We start from the raw sequence: 18,631 nt of genomic DNA on the forward strand, positions 1-18,631 counted from the left end.
GAGACGAGAAAGAGATTTTGTTTAGCTAGAGATCCATTACCATGCTTCCCACATCCTACAAGATATATGCAAAAGCTTTGGCCAGAAGGTGTCCGAGCACATGGACACTTAGATAAGAAAGGAGCAAAAGTGCTTTATAAAAGGGAGATACATCTTTGATGCAACTATTGCCCTATGGGAGGGATGAATTCACTCAAAGCTCACATCATGAGTTTATCCTTTAAAATTGGCTTTTACAAGGCTTATGATAGATTGGAATGGCTATTTGTTCTCCAATCCCCATAGGACATGGAATTGGGCCCCCTCTTCATCAAGTTCATTAAGATCCTTTTTGGTAATACTAAATCGCAAGCAATAGCTTGAACCTTTCACCTTGAGGCAAGGTTGCCCCCCCAGCCCCTCTTCTCTTTACCATAGCATCTAATGCCCTAGGTTGAGGATGCTTTGGAGTGGGGAGCTCTTTTTGCAATGCATCCAAACCTTATGCTTAGCTTTAGGCTCTACTATTAATTATAGCAAAACATGGATTAAAACTCTTTTAGTGGAACCTCCCCAGTGGCTCCGGAGTGCCATTTATTTTTTATCTTGTTAGAGTCCCTCTAATAGTGATCTCAAGCTTTTAGAAGCTATGTGTAGAAATTCTCTTTGGGCAGGGGATTCTAGAAGGTACAGAATCCCAAAAGTGGCTTGGAAAGTTTGCACTCTTTTAAAAGATGAAGGAGGTATGGGACTACTAGATATAATTATCTTGGCAGACAGGTTTTAGTTGCCAAATGGGTAGTTTGGTCTTCCCTAAGGAAGATTGGTCCATTCTATTACTTAGGAGCATCCACATATTCTACATAGAGAACTAATCTTCCCTAAGGAAGATTGGTCCATTATGTTACGAGCATCCACTTGTTGTACATAGAGAACTTAAAGAGATGGAGGGATCTGCCTTTCATCCCTCTCTTCTTTGGACCTCTTAAGACCAAAGCCAAGGGGAGCCCCCTTATTAAGGTTGTTTGAAAACCTTGGAACCAGTTTAAAGCTAAAATTTCTCACATTGATAATGTGAGGTTTAAAGCTCACCTCTTCCATGCAGATTCATTTGGTTTTTGCTTTGCCTTGAGTGCTATGGATCCAATACATCTTTACAAATAGGCTCATAAATTGTCCAAAAAGGGAATCCAAACTCGGGCAGATCTCTAGAGATTTGACAATCAAAGATGGTTGACTAGGGAGGAAATACAGTTATCTTACAAAGGTGACAAACATGATCTTGAACTGTTAAGTTATCTTACAGAGGTGACAAACATGATCAATTATCTTGAACTGATCAGTTATCTTACAGAGGTGACAAACATGATCTTGAATTGATTGTCATGAGAGGATTTTAATATATTTTCTAGCATTTCTTAAAAAAAAGAAATCCATAATAATTGTAAAATAAGAAAAACATAATGAGAGACTATGGCAATCAATTTGGGCCACACAATCATGATTAAAAAATACATTGCTACTAGCATTGAATTAGCCGCCTCCAAAACATAAGTTTAATGGAATAAGAAGAAAATTTGAAAATCTTATAAAAGAGCAAAATATCATAGTCATTCAATGAGAAATTTTTTTGACAATCTGACTGTGCCTTGCAAATGGTAGTACCAAAACTAGGCACATTAAAAAGGAGAGACCAACAAAACTAAATACATAAGCAACATTTTTTTGGGAATAATAACTATATATAAGTATTAACAATCTTTTACAAAAAGTCTGGATAGCCTAGAAGGTAACAACCTGGCAACCCAAAATTACATCACAGTTAATCCCACTTCCATTCAACAAATCACATACTACTTCCCACATATCATCCTCCCATAATTTCCTAAAGAGAAGTGATATCCCAATTGCATGCAAGCAATAAAGAGTGCTTCAACAGTAGAGCCTTTAGGGGACTGCTGTTCAAACTCCCCTTCTCTAAACCAAGTCTTCACAGTTGGTGTCTTTCTCACAGGGTTCTCTATTAGGGCCATAGAAATCTCTTTTAGCTGCCTGTCCTTCAGATACCATCTTTTGGATCTTAGTCCAAATTTAGGGAACTTCACCCTAACATCATCCCATGTATACACCTGAAAATGGTCAAGCATGTTAGGCAAGCCAAGTATGCATTAGTATTTCCCCTTCCCAGTTTTATATTATCTAATCCCATGGCCTCAGTAAATCTAGTGTTACTCATCCTATTAATATAGTACACATCTAAACATGATTTCAGTAGCCCCTGGAGCATAAGCAATTACAGGATCTAGGGTAAGAGCGAGAGTCTGTTTCTGAGTGCGACGCCATAGCCAGGAGCTCTTACGGTTCCTTGCTGTGCTGAGGCCGATCTCCTGTCGCAGCAATGGGAGACTTTGGGGATGTGTACATGCGCAAAGACATCGCTGGGCCGCCGGGTCGTACCAAGGCCCAGAATCGAGCCACAGTCCAACAACTAAAACTGGTAAGAATCGCCCTACTCCTGCCCCTATTTCTCAGATTTTAAGCCTAAGGTGAAGCTGGTGACTAAAGCGCACACTTACTTTCTTTTGATGAGTTTTAAGAAATCAGATTTTAAGCCTAAGGTGAAGCCGGTGACTCAAGCGCACACTATGAGTTAGGGTTTTCTAAAAAAGAAAGCTAGAATTAGGAGAAGACAGAGTTAGGGTTTTAAAGAAATCAGGCTGGGTTTTTTTCCGAGAAAAATCAGAGCTTAGTTTTTAAGATGTCAGAGCTTAGGTTTTTAAGAAATCAAGGGGTTTTTGAAGCTAGGGTTTCTTGGTGAAGAAAAAGCCAGATTCTCTTCCATGGAAGAGAGCAACGGTTTTTAAAGAAAAAGTCCCTTTTGTTACTGGATGCTTTCTTCCACGGGGAGAGCTGTGGTTTCTAAAGATAAAGGTCCCATTGTCAGAGGATGGTTTCTTTTATCTGAAGATGAGTGGTTTCTTAACAAAAGTCCCTTCCACAAAGAAAAAGTGGTGCTTACTTTGGTGGAAAGAGCTAGGGTTTTTTGCTAAGAAAAAGTCTCTTTGCCGCAGGTTGCTGTCTTCCACGTGAAAAGCTGTCTAGCACATGCTCTTGAACCGTGCAAAGTCAAAATTCACACACAAATCAATGGATTTGATGACATGTGGCTCACCTCCCAATCATCGCCCCATCCACAACACCTTCAAAAAAAACACCACCACCATGCTGTTGCCAAATCCCAGGGTTCCATACCACCAGCCAAGCATGGCTAGAGCCTTTGTTAATGTCTCGCTTGGGTCTTGATCCGCTAGAAGCCCTTCTTGTAAGGGACATCCAGTTATGTGACACACTGGCTCAACATTCAATGTAACAAGCATTTAGTGTAACGTTTTACATCATTAGTACCCTTTAAGGAATACTTGTTGTATGCCGTGGCCCCATTGAGAACCCCAATCCGGGACATGTTAGGCATGAGCTACGTAGGTCCGTCTCTCAGCCTTAGGTGTCAGGGTCAGTGCCCTCACTCATTTGTAGAACAAGCATATAAGGCACTTGAGGGTAGGGCATAAGTAGTCCATTAATTGCATGAAACAAAGCATGTGCAAGCATTTAGAAGCATGGATACATGGGCCAACCCATGGGGCAGTCCCGAATACCCAGACGGCAGCTTTTCAGGCCCTACAACAACATTCGACCAGCATTAAAGGTTGCAGACCCACATGTGTGAAAGGCGCAAGCACTTAGTACCATTTACAGCATTTAATACCTAATTAAATCAGGTTGTGGGCTTCTAAAACAGGCCGACAGTAGCAGATCTCACCCGACCAGGATTAGGTATTGGTATATAAGACGTCCCACACTCCCTTGCATAAATCATCTCATTTCAGAGAAGTTCATCAAGTATTTAGTGAGCATGTGTGGCTAAAGCCTTCGTGTTTTTCTAGAGCATACAAATCAACCTTCAAGCACCCCTTGATTCATTACCTACTAGGTAGCATAGAAGATTCTCTTATCTTCAGCCAGCATATGTGCATATCCTCAGCAGATCTGGACTTGCATAAGTGACTTCTACAGAGCTATTGGGTGAGCATATGGTTAGCCAGCGTCCAGGCTTCCTCGTTCTTGTGATAATCCACAATCATCATTCACATCATTGTACACTCCAAAGTAATACAAGAAAATATTCCTGCTTGCAGGAGGGGGGGGGGCGGGGGACCTTCAGTGGATAATTGGGACCCAATTTGGTGTTGACTCTTACCTTCTCTCTCAACTCTTCTCTTTTAAGTAAAGTGGATTGCGTAAACTCACAGGTTTAAAGAAGGCTTTGTTGTGTGTCACAACGGTCAACCTATTGCATGCTACATTGATAATAGAGCTTCATGTTGTGACCCAACTTAGCCATCCAAAAGTGAGGACGTCCCGTGGATGGTAAAACTACGGTCAAAAAACACCACTCAAGCCTCCACAATGTTAGGAGAGGCTTCTTCAGAAAGCTTCAAAGAAGACATGGAAGGAGAGATCAACAAAGAAGATACCACCAAAGAAACGCTGCCGCACTTCAATGACAACTTCGTCCAAGCATCTTTGGAGCAAAACAGATTGCTCATGCCTCAAATTTGATAGCACATTCATCCCCAGTTTCTGCCCATTTTTGGTGTCCTTTTGATCCCTTTTGCATGGCCCTTGATTGTGGGCTAGCCACCCCTATTTTATATATTTTTTTGGAATTTTCCCAGCCTGTATGGTTTTTTCCAATCGGCCAGCTACTGATGTCTAGTCGGCCGGCATATGCAGTTCCAATCGACTAGCTCTCCCCACCTATAAATAGGTGGGTTGGCCTCTCACTTTTTCATCTTGTCTTGTATATCTTTTGCTCCCACTTATGAGACTACTTGTGTCTCTTGCTTGGGACTATTTTGCTTCAGACTTCAGTATATTCAGCATAGTTGCTCCATATTTCTCTCTTGCACTCTCTATTCAGCACACTCTAGTGCCCTTTTGCTTCCGCTCTGGGCACTCTTTCATGGTATCATTGCTCCCGGTTTAGCGATTTCATCTACTGCCCCAGATTTAGCCCTATTATAGCCCCTTATCCTCTGCGTTTTTCACAGATTTACAGCCTTCTTCTTGCTGCTTTTTTTGGTCAGCTTCTGCTGGTTGGTTCTCCTTCAGTTTGGCTTCATCGCTTGTAGCCTGAAGGTAACTTTTCACGAGCGTTTCTTTCCTACTTGGAGTTTGGATCTAGGCGGTCTGTTTTTTCAGGACAGCAGCCCCTCTTTGGATGCGTTTTTCTCTCCAGTGGACATTCCCTTTTGCAGAGGGGGATTGTGGTGGTTCAGGCTTTGGTGGCACCCTTGGTACCTGAGGAGGACACTTCTTCTTCTGAGATTGTGCGTTTTTTTTTTCTTGAGGAGAGCCCAAGCTTCAGTCCTAGTTGATGCCTCTCCCTCTTGCATCCTCTTACAGCCCCTTTGTGGCTGCCTTTCCTCTCTATATCAAATCTGCATTTTTTGCTTCCCTCTTCTGGTGGCCTCAAGGTTGGAGGTACAGTCGACAGAAGCTTCTGTGTTTTTTGCTATAGGAGGATTTTCGGGTGGTGTCCAGCCTCTTAGGGCTGCGTGGAAGGGACCTACATCAGCATTTTTTGATTTGGACAGTTTTTTATCTTATGAGATTTGGTCCTATTGGTTGGATCAATGATGACAGCTTCAGATTTGGCTCCCGTACCACTTTCTTGTTATTTCCTTGATGAGGCAGACAAGTTGGATGGTGGTAACTTTCAGTCATGGAAGTTGCAGGTTACTTTTATTCTCAGGGAGTATGGTTTGATGGAGTTTCTCTCGTATAAGAATCGGTGCTTGTCGGACCTTGCCTCTGCGAAGGATGTGTGTTGGTAGAGGAAGACTCACAAACAGATCTATGGCTTTCTCCTCCTGAATTGTCAGGATTCGGTTCTTCGACACTTCATCTATGCTTCTGATGATGCTTCTACTTTCTGTGTGTGGTAGTTGCTTTGTGACCTATATGGTGATGCCAGTGATCGGCAGATGGTTTCTACTTCTGGGTGCTATGCAACCAATGATCTTATGGATACTTCTTTCGGAGATGTACTTGCAGCGAAGGATAGTGGGCCAGTTTTGCTCACTGCATCTGAGGAGTTTGTTTCTCCTGTTGCCTTGCCTTCAGTTTCTGTGCATACTTCTCCTTGCCAGGATGATTTCTCTGGTAATGTTTTTGAGGAAGACAGTGGGCTATCTTTGCTCACAGCTTGTGAGGGAAATTTGTCGCCTCTTGCTTTGCCTCTGACTCTTTCTTCGACAACCAGTGACCAGGATGTGTTGCTGGTCCCTTTGCCTTCTATGGAGGAGCCTGCTTCTACGCTGTATGATGCTATTGAGGAGGCTACTACTACTTCAGTTACCACTATTGTGAATGTTCCTATTTCCCTTACTCTGTGTGAGGATTCTGGATTGTGGTCAGGTGTGCCCGTGACCGTGACCGTGACCGTGACCGTGCCTCGGGCACAATGGTACTTCCAGGGCTTGAAGGATCGGGATTTGGATTTGGTTGGTGACATCAATTTTTAGAGGGGGCAGTTGAGTTCTTACATCATCGATGTCGACCTTCAATGAGGGTGGAAATGGACTCTTTCTTTTGAGGGTATTATCTTCTTGGAGCTGTAGGCTTCTAGGGATTTCTGTGGCACTGTGTTTATATTTGGGTTTGGCACCGATATTTGGAGCAGCACGACGCAGCCTACATGGTTGTTTTCTTCTAGAGGAGCAGTGTACCTGGCAGCTTGTTCTGTTGCTTTTGTAGCTGAGTTGTTGTGGAGATTGCTTGTGGAGCTTTCCTGGTACCTGTTGTTTCTGCACTCTTTTGTCTTTGATAGAGGACGACTTCTTCGACTTCTCGGAGTTTGTTCAGCATCTGGTGCTAAGAGGGACTGTTAGCATATTCATTACCAGTTTCTGCCCATTTCTAGTGTCCTTTTGATTCTTTTTGCATGGCCCTTGATTGTAGGTTGGCCACCTCTATTTTATATATTTTTCTGGGATTTTTCCCAGCCTGTATGGTTTTTTCCCAATCGGCCAAGCTACTGATGTCCAGTCAGCCAGCATATCTACGTTCTAGTCGGCCAGCTCTCCCCACCTATAAATAGGTGGGCTGGCCTCTCACTTTTTCATCTTGTCTTGTATATCTTTTGCTCCCTCACGTATGAGACTACCTGTGTCTCTTGCTTGGGACTGTTTTGCTTCAGTATATTTAGCATAGCCAAAAATAGCAACTCTCCTAAATTTTAGGAGTGTGGTCCTTTTTATTCTAGGATAATCCCCCATTCCCAAAGCTTGTACTTTCCAAATATTTAGACATCCTCGAGTCTACCAGACTCCTTTCATACTGGGAAATGTCTAGGCTGGTGACATCTTCCCCAACTTCTTAAAAGTTGTCCGCAACTTTAAGCTTCAAGCCATATATTCAAGATATAATCATGTCCCATCAAGTGGGCGAGACGAGACAGTCTCAAAAATCCAATATAATTGAAGAATCTATGTCCCAAAGAAATGCGTGAGACTGAATAAGTCGCCATAATACCATTATCAAAATCATGTCCCAAATAAATGGGCAAGAATTCCATGGAAGATATGCTAGACACAGGCACAAGAGCCAATTGTGTCTCAATCACCAATATCAATGAGATAATCATATGCCAATGAAAATCACCAACCAAGTGCTAAGACACTTAAATAAGTGCCATGCACAAGAAACTAGTGCCTCACACAGAAACATGTGCTATGCACACAAACTAGTGGCATTCAAGAGCACAAACCATGGTGACAGAAAAGCTGGTTCTCCATAGTTCTGGCAATCCTTTCTCCCAATCCCAACAGTTTCCATGTTCTCCCATACAATCCCAACTCTGATCAACAAGCATGGTGTGGAAACAATGAAACACTCACTCCATAATCGCAACACGAATCCATGTGTATGGTGGAGTGTTCATTGAATTGCCCTCTCACAATCCCAACATGAATCCACATGCATGGTGAGATGAACAATGAACCTCTTGGCCTCTGTATGGAGAGAGAGTAATTCTAATATGGCATAAAGATAAATAAATCCATGTCTCAAATAAACGGGCGAGACAAAACAGTCCCATAAGTCCAGATATCATAATCATGTCCCAAGTAAATGGGCGAGACAAATCAGTCCCATAAGTCCAGATATCATAATCCATGTCCCAAGTAAGTGGGCGAGACAAAATAAGTCTCCTGCCAACAAGGCATCGGTCCACATGACCTTTGGCATATACATAAGTTCCGTGCCAACGAGGCGTCATGTCCACTTTACCACTTGCACTCCGTGTTGGTACTCTGACCACACACTTTGGATGAGAGGTGGGCTCAAGTAACAAGATAAAACAATCACTCGCAGGCATATATAGCCTGGTGTTCCATAAGCATTTCTGCTACACATAGTTTATAGGCATTTCGGCCACCAATAGTTTGTAGGCATTTCGGCCACCAACTCACACTACCCTCTCAAGTGTCCATGTTCCCTTCCATCTGCTCTCTATTGTTCCGCCCAGATATGGTAGAAACAATCTTCAAGAGAGCACGTAGGACAAGAGAACACTACACACGGTATGTTGTGCTCGACACTCCCCTTTGAAGTGCCCATGTTCCCTTCCATCTGCTCTCTATTGTTCCACCCACACATGATAGAAACAATCTTCAAGAGAGCACATAGGACAAGAGAACACTACACAGGGTATGTGAACCATGAGTTTCATAAGTCCAATGCATCCCAAATAAAGGGAGCTATAAAGAATAATCCATCCTAGTAAAAGGGAGTCATAAACATAATCCATAAACCTGAGGATGGATCCAAATCCCTAGAAAAGAAGTCTAGGAATCCATAGACCTGTATACCATAATCCTTGTATACCATAACTCTTACCACATACTCCGTGCTAACCACACACCTTGGAGTAGAGGTGGACTTTATCCATAAAAGCATCATATCCATGAGATATTCAAAGATTTCTTCTCGATAAACTCGAACAGATTCGTCCATAGAAATTGCTTGTGAAGCCCAATATCTATATAAATCTCGTCCAAGAAAGAAATCTCCATAGATATAATCCATCCCAATAAAGGGAGCCATGAAAAGAATTCATCCCATTAAAGGGAGCCATAAACAATGTTTCCCTGAAACCATCTCAAGGCAAACAACAACACTGGGAATGGGGGATTATCCTAGAATACAAAGGACCACACTCCTAAAATTTAGGAGAGTTGCTATTTTTGGCCCGACTCCAATGGAAATTCTGTTCGCGTCATTACATCTGGAATTGAGCAGATACCAAGAGTTGGCAAAGTGCCTATGACAGAATGTCTACTAGTTGGGATATTTTTAGAGAGAGAGTTTTTGGAAGGACCCATCTCTTAGATTGGGACATGTGGCAAGAAAGTGGACCAAAGTGAGACAAGTGGCCTGACACTTGTTAGAAAGTGGATCAAAGTGAGACAAGTGGCCTCACACTTGTCACTTCAGCTATTGTGTGGCTCTCCACTTGTCATTGTAGCCTTCTCTTGCCATTTTAGCTCATGGGAGGCCCAAATCTATAAATTGGAGCCCTCTTTCTTCATTAATGGAGGCTCTCTTGCTGCACACTAGCCTCTACCACCGTTACAGGCTGCCCTAATGATGGCTATTCTCTTTCTCTCTCTCTTGAAGGTTGCCCATGAAGAATACCGGATGTTGGGGACTGTTTTGGAGGCTTCCATCGCGAAGAAATACTGAAGGCAAGGGTATTTAATCATTTATTATGATTTCTAGCCATTGTACTTGTTGTACCAACCTTTGTACCAGCCATTGTATTGGCTGTACTAGTCCTTGTTGTACTTGCTGTACCACCCATTGTACCGGTTGTACCAACTTCTGTACTTGCTGTACCAGCCACTATACCTACTATGCTAGTCACTGTACATGCGGTACCAGCATTTATACTTGCTGTACCTCTTGTACCAGCCACCGTAATGGCTGTACCAGCCATTGTACCGGCTGTACCAGCCATGGTACTTGTTGTACCGACTGAATGGAGAGTTGTACTTGCTGTACCAGCTCTATTGCATGAAGACCCGTGGTTTTTGGGGAAGAATTAGTACCCACACGGAGGTATATGGATTGTATTGTTGGCTCAGCATTTCTACAGCCTATGTTCCGGCTTGGTTGCCTCGTGTTGGGCTGTGTTATGGCATTTGTATATGGATAATCAAGCATCTCCCGTGCGGAGAGTAAGGCCCTCAAAGCTTGTACATGATATTATTCTCCTTGGGTAATAAAATACTCCAAGGGGGGGGGGGGTCGGCCCATTCCGACCTCTATGCGGTGTCACACATGCAAGCTCCACTTTCAGCATTTGTGGATGTTTTGTCCAGCTTTTATGTTTCATGCAAAGTGATGATGGATATATGTTAAGGCTGTGGCCATGTTTAAATGTTTTCATATGCATTGATGGTATCAACAAGTGTGTCAAAGGCCCTAGTCCCCCGGGTACCTGCCGCGAGTTACAGAAGCAATGCAGACTTTGGTGGACGGGATGCCCGCTGTCCTGGCCACCACTGATGCAGCTGTTTGCGGGGACTCCAAAACCTGCCCTATTGATTGTCTGAGCAATTGAATCAGTGGGTGATATTCCTTCCGGAGGCCAGGGAAGCAGACCGTCATACAGGGAAGCTGGATACACCTGCCAAGGGGTCGGATGCAAGGTTGAAGCCATGATGCCATCTCGTGAAGAACACCTGAGTGCTGCGTATTGCGATGGGACTCTGCTGCATCATACGATCCGCCGCTGCAGGTGAATGAAACTCCACATGAGAGTAGCCAAACCCAAGAAAATGAATGCTAGTGATTTTTCCAGGCTCGCCAAAGAGGGCTGCCTGGAGGAAAACCTGGATTTGTCTGCGCATTTGGTGGCTCCTTACGATCTTGCAAACCAAAGAAGAAGCCATCAGGGAGGATACTGTTGAAGCTTAGAGCTGGAGGTCCGCCTCTGAAAATAGGCAAGGGATGGCGGCCTCAGTTGGGGTGACAGAGCGGCTGCCAAGGAGTCCTCCTGGAAGGCAAAGACCAGAGGTGCCTACTCTTGCCAATGAAGAACAACCTGGAAGCAAAGCACATCTGCCGAGGAAGATGGGCGACGGAAGAGGGAGGGGGGCTGGCAATATAGAAAGCTCGAAAGAGAAACGGGGGCTTAAAGGAGGAGAGCAGCTGACGGCAGTCGGGGGAGGCGAGGGCAACAGTGAGGAGGGCAAGGAGGCGCAAAGGAAGGGACTCAGGGCGGTGCAGAGTCTGTCAGGCAGCAGGCTGCACGCAGGGCAGGCGGCCGGCTGGGGGGGGGGGTGAAGGCGCGTTGGCAGCGAAGGGGAAGGGGCGGAGGCGGAGCAAGAGCGGGGGGGGGGGGGGGGGTGGGGGGGCAGAGGCGAAGGAGGGAGGGGGCAAGATGAAACGGACAGAAGGGGAAGGCGTGGACTGAGACGGGGGACATGCACAGGCGGGCAACGGGGGGGAGGTCCAGCGAGAGCTCGATACTTGCTTTTACGTGCAAATTTTTTTCTATATGCAGGCCACGTTATGACCTTCGGGGCCATAACAGACTTTCCGTGCTGTAAAGATGCTGTCCCCTAAGGCCTTGGAAAAGTCTGTTATGTTGCTGCAAGCTTTTTTATTATTTGAAAATCACTTTTGCAAGACTCTCTTCTTATATTTCTACTTCCCTGCTTTTTTGGATATATGTCCAAGTCTGTAAAAGGGTTGTCGATCTTGCATGTTTGCACCCATCTTTAGATCTTGTATCACTCCCTCCACATTCACAGTGCATAGATGGAGATTACAAGATCTAAAAATGGATGCATGTTTGCACCCATTTTTAGATCTTGTATTACTCCCTCCACATTCACAGTGCATAGATGGAGATTACAATATGTCCATACATTTATGAATTGTGCAGATAGGTCAAAGTCACCCTACAGGTCTGACGGCAAATCTTTTGAAGCTGTTTGAGGCTCGGCCACCATTGGAATATAAGATACTTCCAGAGAAGCGGAAGTGCCCTTCATACACAGGTTGGTCTCTATATTCAAATGGGTTGTTGTGATAACTATAAAATAAAAAAACTGCTGTTTAGAAACAAACATGTGTAATAAGTTTTAAATTCAGTGAGGGTTGCTGTAAACCTCGATGTGACCAAAATGAGGACATGTTACATGTCATGCAAATACAGGAGTAAAAGGATAAAGAGGTGAACTGTAGCCACTTGTTTGGGTGTTGTGCTATGCAAATGCCAATGCTACTTGTGCCTCGTGTAATGGAAGTGCCAAATTCATGCTCTGGCATAGTAGAAAATGCCACATACACATCTCTCTAGAATATGTTGAAACCTTGCATGTATGTTCAAGTACAAGCAATGTTTTTCAGTTATGCGTGCTGCTAGTTACCACTTTGTAGCTGCTGTGAGTGATGTATGACACCTTTAGTGAGGCTAGTGGTGATATTATACTAGCAGTATTTGGTAGTGTTGTAATATTCGGGGTTGGAGTTGAGAAAGACTCAAGGAAGAGGGATACAGAAAGGAGATGATTGTGGTGTGCCGGATTACTACTGAGGGTGTACGATTTAACAACTTGTTTTTCTCTCAGGTATAGGACAATTTGTGAGCAATTTTGCGGAGCCTGATGAGCCCGAATATGCCCCACCAGTTACCAAGGGAGAGACTCCTGTAAGTTCCAAGGGCATTTGTGTTTTGTTTGGACCAAAACACCCTTGGCCTGATCAATTTCTGAAGTTGGGAGCTGCATTCTGTTTGTCTGTAGTAGGTTTTCACAAGTATACCTAATTTTTGTTTGGTGAAACTCGCATGATGTTATAAAGGCATGGTAGTCTTTCAGAGTACAGTGACCACTAACTTTTCACCTCTATAGGCACAACGAAGGGCTCGCATTCATGCTTTACGAATGGAGAAGGGTGCAGAAAAGGCTGCTGAGGAGCTGGAAAAATGTAGGCAGATAAGGGTCCTTTCATGCCTGCCTCTTTTAACTTATTTGTAGTTCCTCTGCTACAGCTCCTTCATTCATGTTTGTGTTAATTTTTTGGTTTTTAGATGATCCTCCACATGATCCCGCTGTGGAAGGAGACCCATATAAAACATTGTTTGTGGCAAGAGTTGTAAGTATCCTTTAGTTGTTGTCACAATGCACTTTCGCCTCCACTGTCTTAGGTTGGTATGCACTTCACAGGGGCCATAGGCTTTCATACCTCTCTGCTATTTCCTGTATGTAGGGAAAGCTAAGACACTGTTTTTGTAAATTGCAAGTTCTTATTTCCATGGCTTTGCTCCAGTAATGGCTTCAGGCCCACCCTTGTGGAGCTTTGTACAGCCAGGTCCTTTCACAGGGGCAAGATATGGAATCCCTTTACTGTATGGGCTCTGAGTGTATGTTTTCTTCTGCAGAGCTATGAGACAACGGAACACAAAATTAAAAGAGAATTTGAGGCATATGGTCCGATCAAACGGGTAAGTATTGAATGCGTGGTGCTCAAGGGGCTCAGACATCTGAGGCTTGGTAAGATAATTTATGTATTTCATAAATAGGTGTTTGGCCCTTGGGGTGGGTGGGCTGTTGAACCCCTTGGTGGTTGCTGGATGTGGTACCTGTAGTCATTCGTGGTGGGCAAGGTTGTCTGTGGTCTGGAGGCCTCATACTCACGTGTACCGCTGTTGTAAAGGTGTATTGCAAGGACTATTGCACTATTTTACTCAGCAAGTAGACATGTGGATTCCGCACATGGTGTACACATGGATTGGCATTGCTTCAGATTTCTTAAGAGTTTTGGTGGGCGTTTGGTGAGTATTGATGGGTAGGCCATTCCTTTTCTTGAAAATTTTGTGTTCCGTTTAAGCCTTCATTACATCAGCATCACGAGAGAGCCACCTTCCATTTCAAAGTGCATCCTTGGTAAGGGGTTATCATCCAACTTTTGGATTTTAAAAAAAGGGATTATCATCCAAGGCTCACTCAGTCCACTGCTAAAAGTTACCCTGCCATCATCACCATCAGCTTGAACGGGCCACATCACTGCTGAAAATGGGTGGCGAAATCGTGCACCTCAAAAGGTGAGCACGGCTGGGCCGTGCTTTGTATGCAGTATTGATATGGTCCATCTATAGAGGAGCGTTGATGTTACTTTGTTGTGTTTTGTTACAGGTTCGCCTTGTCAATGACAAAGAAACTGGCAAGCCAAGGGGCTATGCTTTTATCGAGTACCAGCATACCCGGGACATGAAGAGTACGTAAGAACATCAGGGTTTTGAGTGTAATTTTGCATCTTTTGCTTAAAGTGTGAATTTGAACACACTGTTCATGTGTGCAGCTGCGTACAAACAAGCAGATGGGAGGAAAATCGACAATAGGAGGGTATTGGTGGATGTGGAGAGAGGACGTACAGTGCCTAATTGGCGGCCCCGAAGGCTTGGTGGTGGTTTAGGATCCACTCGTGTCGGAGGTGATGAGGTCAATCAAAAATATTCTGGAAGGTCTGTGAAGTAATCCTCTTCTACTCTCAAGTAGATGTTAGTGTCACAGTATGGGCTCATTTGTTATGATGGCTAGCTGCTACTCGGTATGGTATTGTAAAACGTTATCTTTGCAGGGAACCTCAACTTGGTGGTGCCCAAGTATCTAGGAGCGAGGAACCAAAACCACGTGAACTGGATAGAGGGCATGATGAAAGGTGCCACCTAATTGACATTGCAAGGGGGGAGATTTGCAAAGTGCCAGCTTCTAACAGAGATTTTTTCGGGTTTTCAGGGAACCAGAAAGGCGGGACCGGGAAAGGGAGCGTGGTGACTGGGAGAGGGAGCGTGATCGTGACCGTGGTGATAGAGAACGGGACAGAGATTATGACAGGCACCGTGATCGTGAACGTGATCATGGTCGCGATCGTGAGCGTGAGCGTGAGCGTGAGCACAGAGGTGGAAGGGTTCGTGATCGGGATCACGATCGACATGACCGTGAGGATAGACACCATGATCGTGACCGTGATCATGGCCGTGATAGGGACAGGGAGAGAGACAGAGAACGCGTTGCGCGCTCTCATTCCGGTGAACACGATCGTGAGAGGTATTGTGGATATTACTTTTTTTTCTGGAGGGTTGTGCTGTGCTGCTCTGGCTGGGCTACTGACACTGCCTGCATATTGTGGCAGAGACAGACGGGGCCAAGATGTGATGGATGAGATGCGGTTGTAAGTTCTGTCCTGCCTTCTTCTTATCCTCGTTAAGGTGATGTGGCTTTTTTTGATTGCTGGTATGTGAATGCATTTGGGAAGACTTCTCTCAGTAAGATCACTGGTATTGCACTATGGGACTGGCAACACTAATAGTTGAGTATCATTTTTCGAGTTGAGCAGAGCTGTTTGTAAGCTTTCAAAAGGACCAATGGTGCCACATGGTGAAGGAAAAAAGATATTTTCTTTACTTTGAAGGTTTGATTACTAAGCCTATTGATTTGGCTAGAGTAAGTTCTAGAGACCCTGCTTCCGTTTTTTGGTTGTTCCATAAAGAGGTTTGATCCTATGAAATCTAAGATAAAGTCGTCATTCTTGTCACGGCTGGACTACTGCTGTTTTTTTCCAACATCCGTTTCTTATCTCATGGGAAGGTAAGTATAAGGAGACAAATCACTGCTTTGTGAATTACTTACTCGACAAAGGTTTTAAATGGATAGAAAAATGTGAGATGCTCTCCAGGTGTTGTGTTACCTTGTCTCTATTTACTGGGCCAAACTCTCTCTTCTGTAGGTGTGTGTAGGTTATGGAATGGAGAGGTTGGGGAAAACTGAAGTATCTATTTTTGATTAGCTGTGCATTATTATGAGTTTGATCAGTTTAGCAGGTATGGTGTTCTGTTTACAGTCCAGGATCGAGTGGAAGGTGGGGTATTTTGTTGAAGTGAGGTTTCTACGTTAAATTACCCTTTCCCTCGAAGGGTCTGCAAATTCTGAGCCCTTTGAGGAAGTTGGAGCCTGGCTGTGTGGTAATAAGGTATATTTCACTGTGTTTTTAGATCTATTGAGGCAGGCAAAGGCTTTTTAGCGAAGGCTTCTTAGTTATGATGGAAGATAGGTTGTCAGTATTCTGGTTGCCTACTGGCATTATCATAGGAGTCAGACTTGAATCAAAAGGAAGTTAGAAGAGGAAATGATGGATGTGGTGCGGTAGTTTAGTACATAGCATTTAAACATTAATTATAAGTAAGTTTTACAGCACATTTCTGCAGGAAATTTTGTAGCGGTGGTAATTGATTTGAAGCATGTGTAATTGGTTTGGCTACTAATGGCCTTTGCCATAGCTCATAACTGGTCTAGTAGTTACACATGATTTATCCAACAGTGTATTTGATACCTTAATACTGAGCATGAAATCGTATTGGAACAGTCATGTTGACTTATTTCCCATCATCTTTCTATGATTGATATGATGGTTGGGTGACACCAATGATCATATATTGACGTGCATGTCCATTTCTAATAGGATTCTTCATTGAACGTGTCAAATTGAAAATCTTGCTATATGGGCCCCTCCACATGGTAATCTACATCTATGGTTTTTTTAAAACCAATGTAGTAACTTTACAAGGGTAAATTCACTGTCATGTTAAAGTTGTTGACCTTAAGTACTGGGAATAAAATTACTAATCTTCTCAAACAAATTTATAAATAGTAATCAATCAATGATCAATTAAAAAGATGCCAGCAGCGATCAAAGGATGTGCACAACTCCATGGGCTCCACTATCCATTTTTCCTCGGCAACTTTGTGTTTAGCGTATGTGTTGTTTTATTTTTTTGGAGGTGAAGGGGGAAGAGAGGGGGGGGGGGGGGGAGGGGTGCTAAGAGAGATGCAAGATTGTTTTGTTTTATGAAGTTATAAGGGGAAAACTCTCTTTACAAATTAGACTTAAAATTAAATCTTGATCTAGATAATAATCTTGATAATGTCGACCTAGCAAGGCATTGATATCAAGACTCAAAATTTGAAGTATTAGGATCGTCCTAATCATAGTAGTTAATGCCATAATCATTTGTAATTGAAAAATAAGATCTTTGATTCCATTTATCCGACACATTGTATAAGTTTAAAAAAGCACATTTTATAATCTCCAATCGATCTCTCTGGATCTCAACCACCTCCTTGACCTTCATTTACTTCATAGCTTATCCTTTTTAGTCCTTTTTAGTCACCTCCTATGTGGTATGTCCATGTGGACACTCACCTCATCTTCTATACCTTGTCCATGCTTATCATTTGGGATCTACATTTTTTTATTCATCCATATAGGTGACCATATAAATCTATATGGATGATCATATAAATCCGACCATATAGAGTGACCATAAAGATACAACTTTAAACAACCATAGTGCAGTTTTGATAGTGTGGGATTAGGCGACATTTGAGGACTGTGTGCATGCTTGCATGTGTGGGTAGAGTATGAGGAAGTTTAAGTGTTAGGTTAAGTTCAAGCATTGAAAACTTATTTACCTTAGTCATCCTCTTCTACACCTTATCTGATGTATCATTTGGATTTTGCACTTTTTCATTCACCCATTTACGACGGCTTTATAAATCTAACCTTAGGGTAAACAACTATATTGTATTTTTGAAAGAGAACGTTGAGGTGGCCGTGTGCCATGTGGTGCATGTGCATGCTTATATATATGATCAAAGTATGAAGTTTAAGAGTCCACTCAACGAGGAAGGCTAGACATGGGGTTGAAGTTGGATTGTAAAAGCCTAATGTGAGACTTATGCGAGTTGATAAAAATAGGGTATAACCTACAACATGAGTGGGATTGATAACATCAAAGATGGTGTCGACAAGGACAAGGAAAAATTACAATGGAGCAAGAGCTGCTAGGATTGTGGACAACTTCTGTGATTGCAAACAAATCCGGAAGGTGGCCCAAATTATAGACAAAATGTGAAAGTATTTCATGCATTGTGTAAGGGAAAACACTAGGTGGCATAATTACAAAGAAACCATCAAGAATTTCAATCAATTCAAGGCTGCTTTGAGATAGCAATCCTTGCATGAAAAGGTATGGCGAAGCCAATAAAGAATTGGATGAGAGGTGGCAAAATATGTACAATCTGAGAGTTCATTCAAGGATGTATGTTGATGATGTTGGAGATTACTGACATTTTAAAACTCAACTTAAAATGTCACTCATAACACACTCACTCACACATACACACACTCTCTCTCTCTCTCTCTCTCTCTCTCTCTCTCTCTCACAACTGATTTGGTCCTATTGGGTGCCACTCACATGGCTTTATACTAACATATTCAAATGAATTATTCACAGTAGGATATGCTTCACCCACATGGCTAAACACATATGGCCTTCTTTGCATAGGCGCTTCTCCATTACGCCCATTAGTCCTTTGCGCCTTTGGAATCGTGTCAACACTATTCAATGCTCTTGAGCCACCTATCCACAAGGCCATGTTGGTGCCAGTCCCAGGCCCTTGGTAGCTTTAGAATGATTAAGGAAAGTGTGACTAAGGGGTGTACTTGGAATGTTAAG

The 18,631-nt window shown here is 43.2% G+C and overlaps 1 protein-coding gene across 1 annotated transcript; it reads left to right on the forward strand.

Moving 5' to 3' along the window:
• Positions 1-2,227: 2,227 nt before the first annotated feature.
• Positions 2,228-15,651, forward strand: LOC147613845 (U1 small nuclear ribonucleoprotein 70 kDa-like). Its single transcript, XM_086781822.1, has 11 exons — positions 2,228-2,476; positions 11,996-12,110; positions 12,684-12,763; positions 12,966-13,041; positions 13,145-13,209; positions 13,496-13,558; positions 14,250-14,331; positions 14,416-14,578; positions 14,695-14,775; positions 14,853-15,164; positions 15,250-15,651. The coding sequence occupies exons 1-11, from the start codon at positions 2,378-2,380 to the stop codon at positions 15,290-15,292; spliced, it is 1,179 nt and encodes a 392-aa protein (XP_086637948.1). The 5' UTR covers positions 2,228-2,377; the 3' UTR covers positions 15,293-15,651.
• Positions 15,652-18,631: the final 2,980 nt, after the last annotated feature.

This window comes from Cibotium barometz, chromosome 43 (assembly GCF_041138505.1).
Source record: "Cibotium barometz isolate CiBa-2024 chromosome 43, ASM4113850v1, whole genome shotgun sequence".
Taxonomy (NCBI): Eukaryota; Viridiplantae; Streptophyta; class Polypodiopsida; order Cyatheales; family Cibotiaceae; genus Cibotium; species Cibotium barometz.

Bases quoted from the DNA above. Each gene is read 5' to 3' on its own strand.
- LOC147613845 (XM_086781822.1), top strand. From the start codon at position 2,378: ATGGGAGACTTTGGGGATGTGTACATGCGCAAAGACATCGCTGGGCCG. The intron at 13,042-13,144 runs GTAGGCAGATAA...TTTGGTTTTTAG, and splicing joins TGCTGAGGAGCTGGAAAAAT to ATGATCCTCCACATGATCCC. The intron at 14,776-14,852 runs GTGCCACCTAAT...TCGGGTTTTCAG, and splicing joins GATAGAGGGCATGATGAAAG to GGAACCAGAAAGGCGGGACC.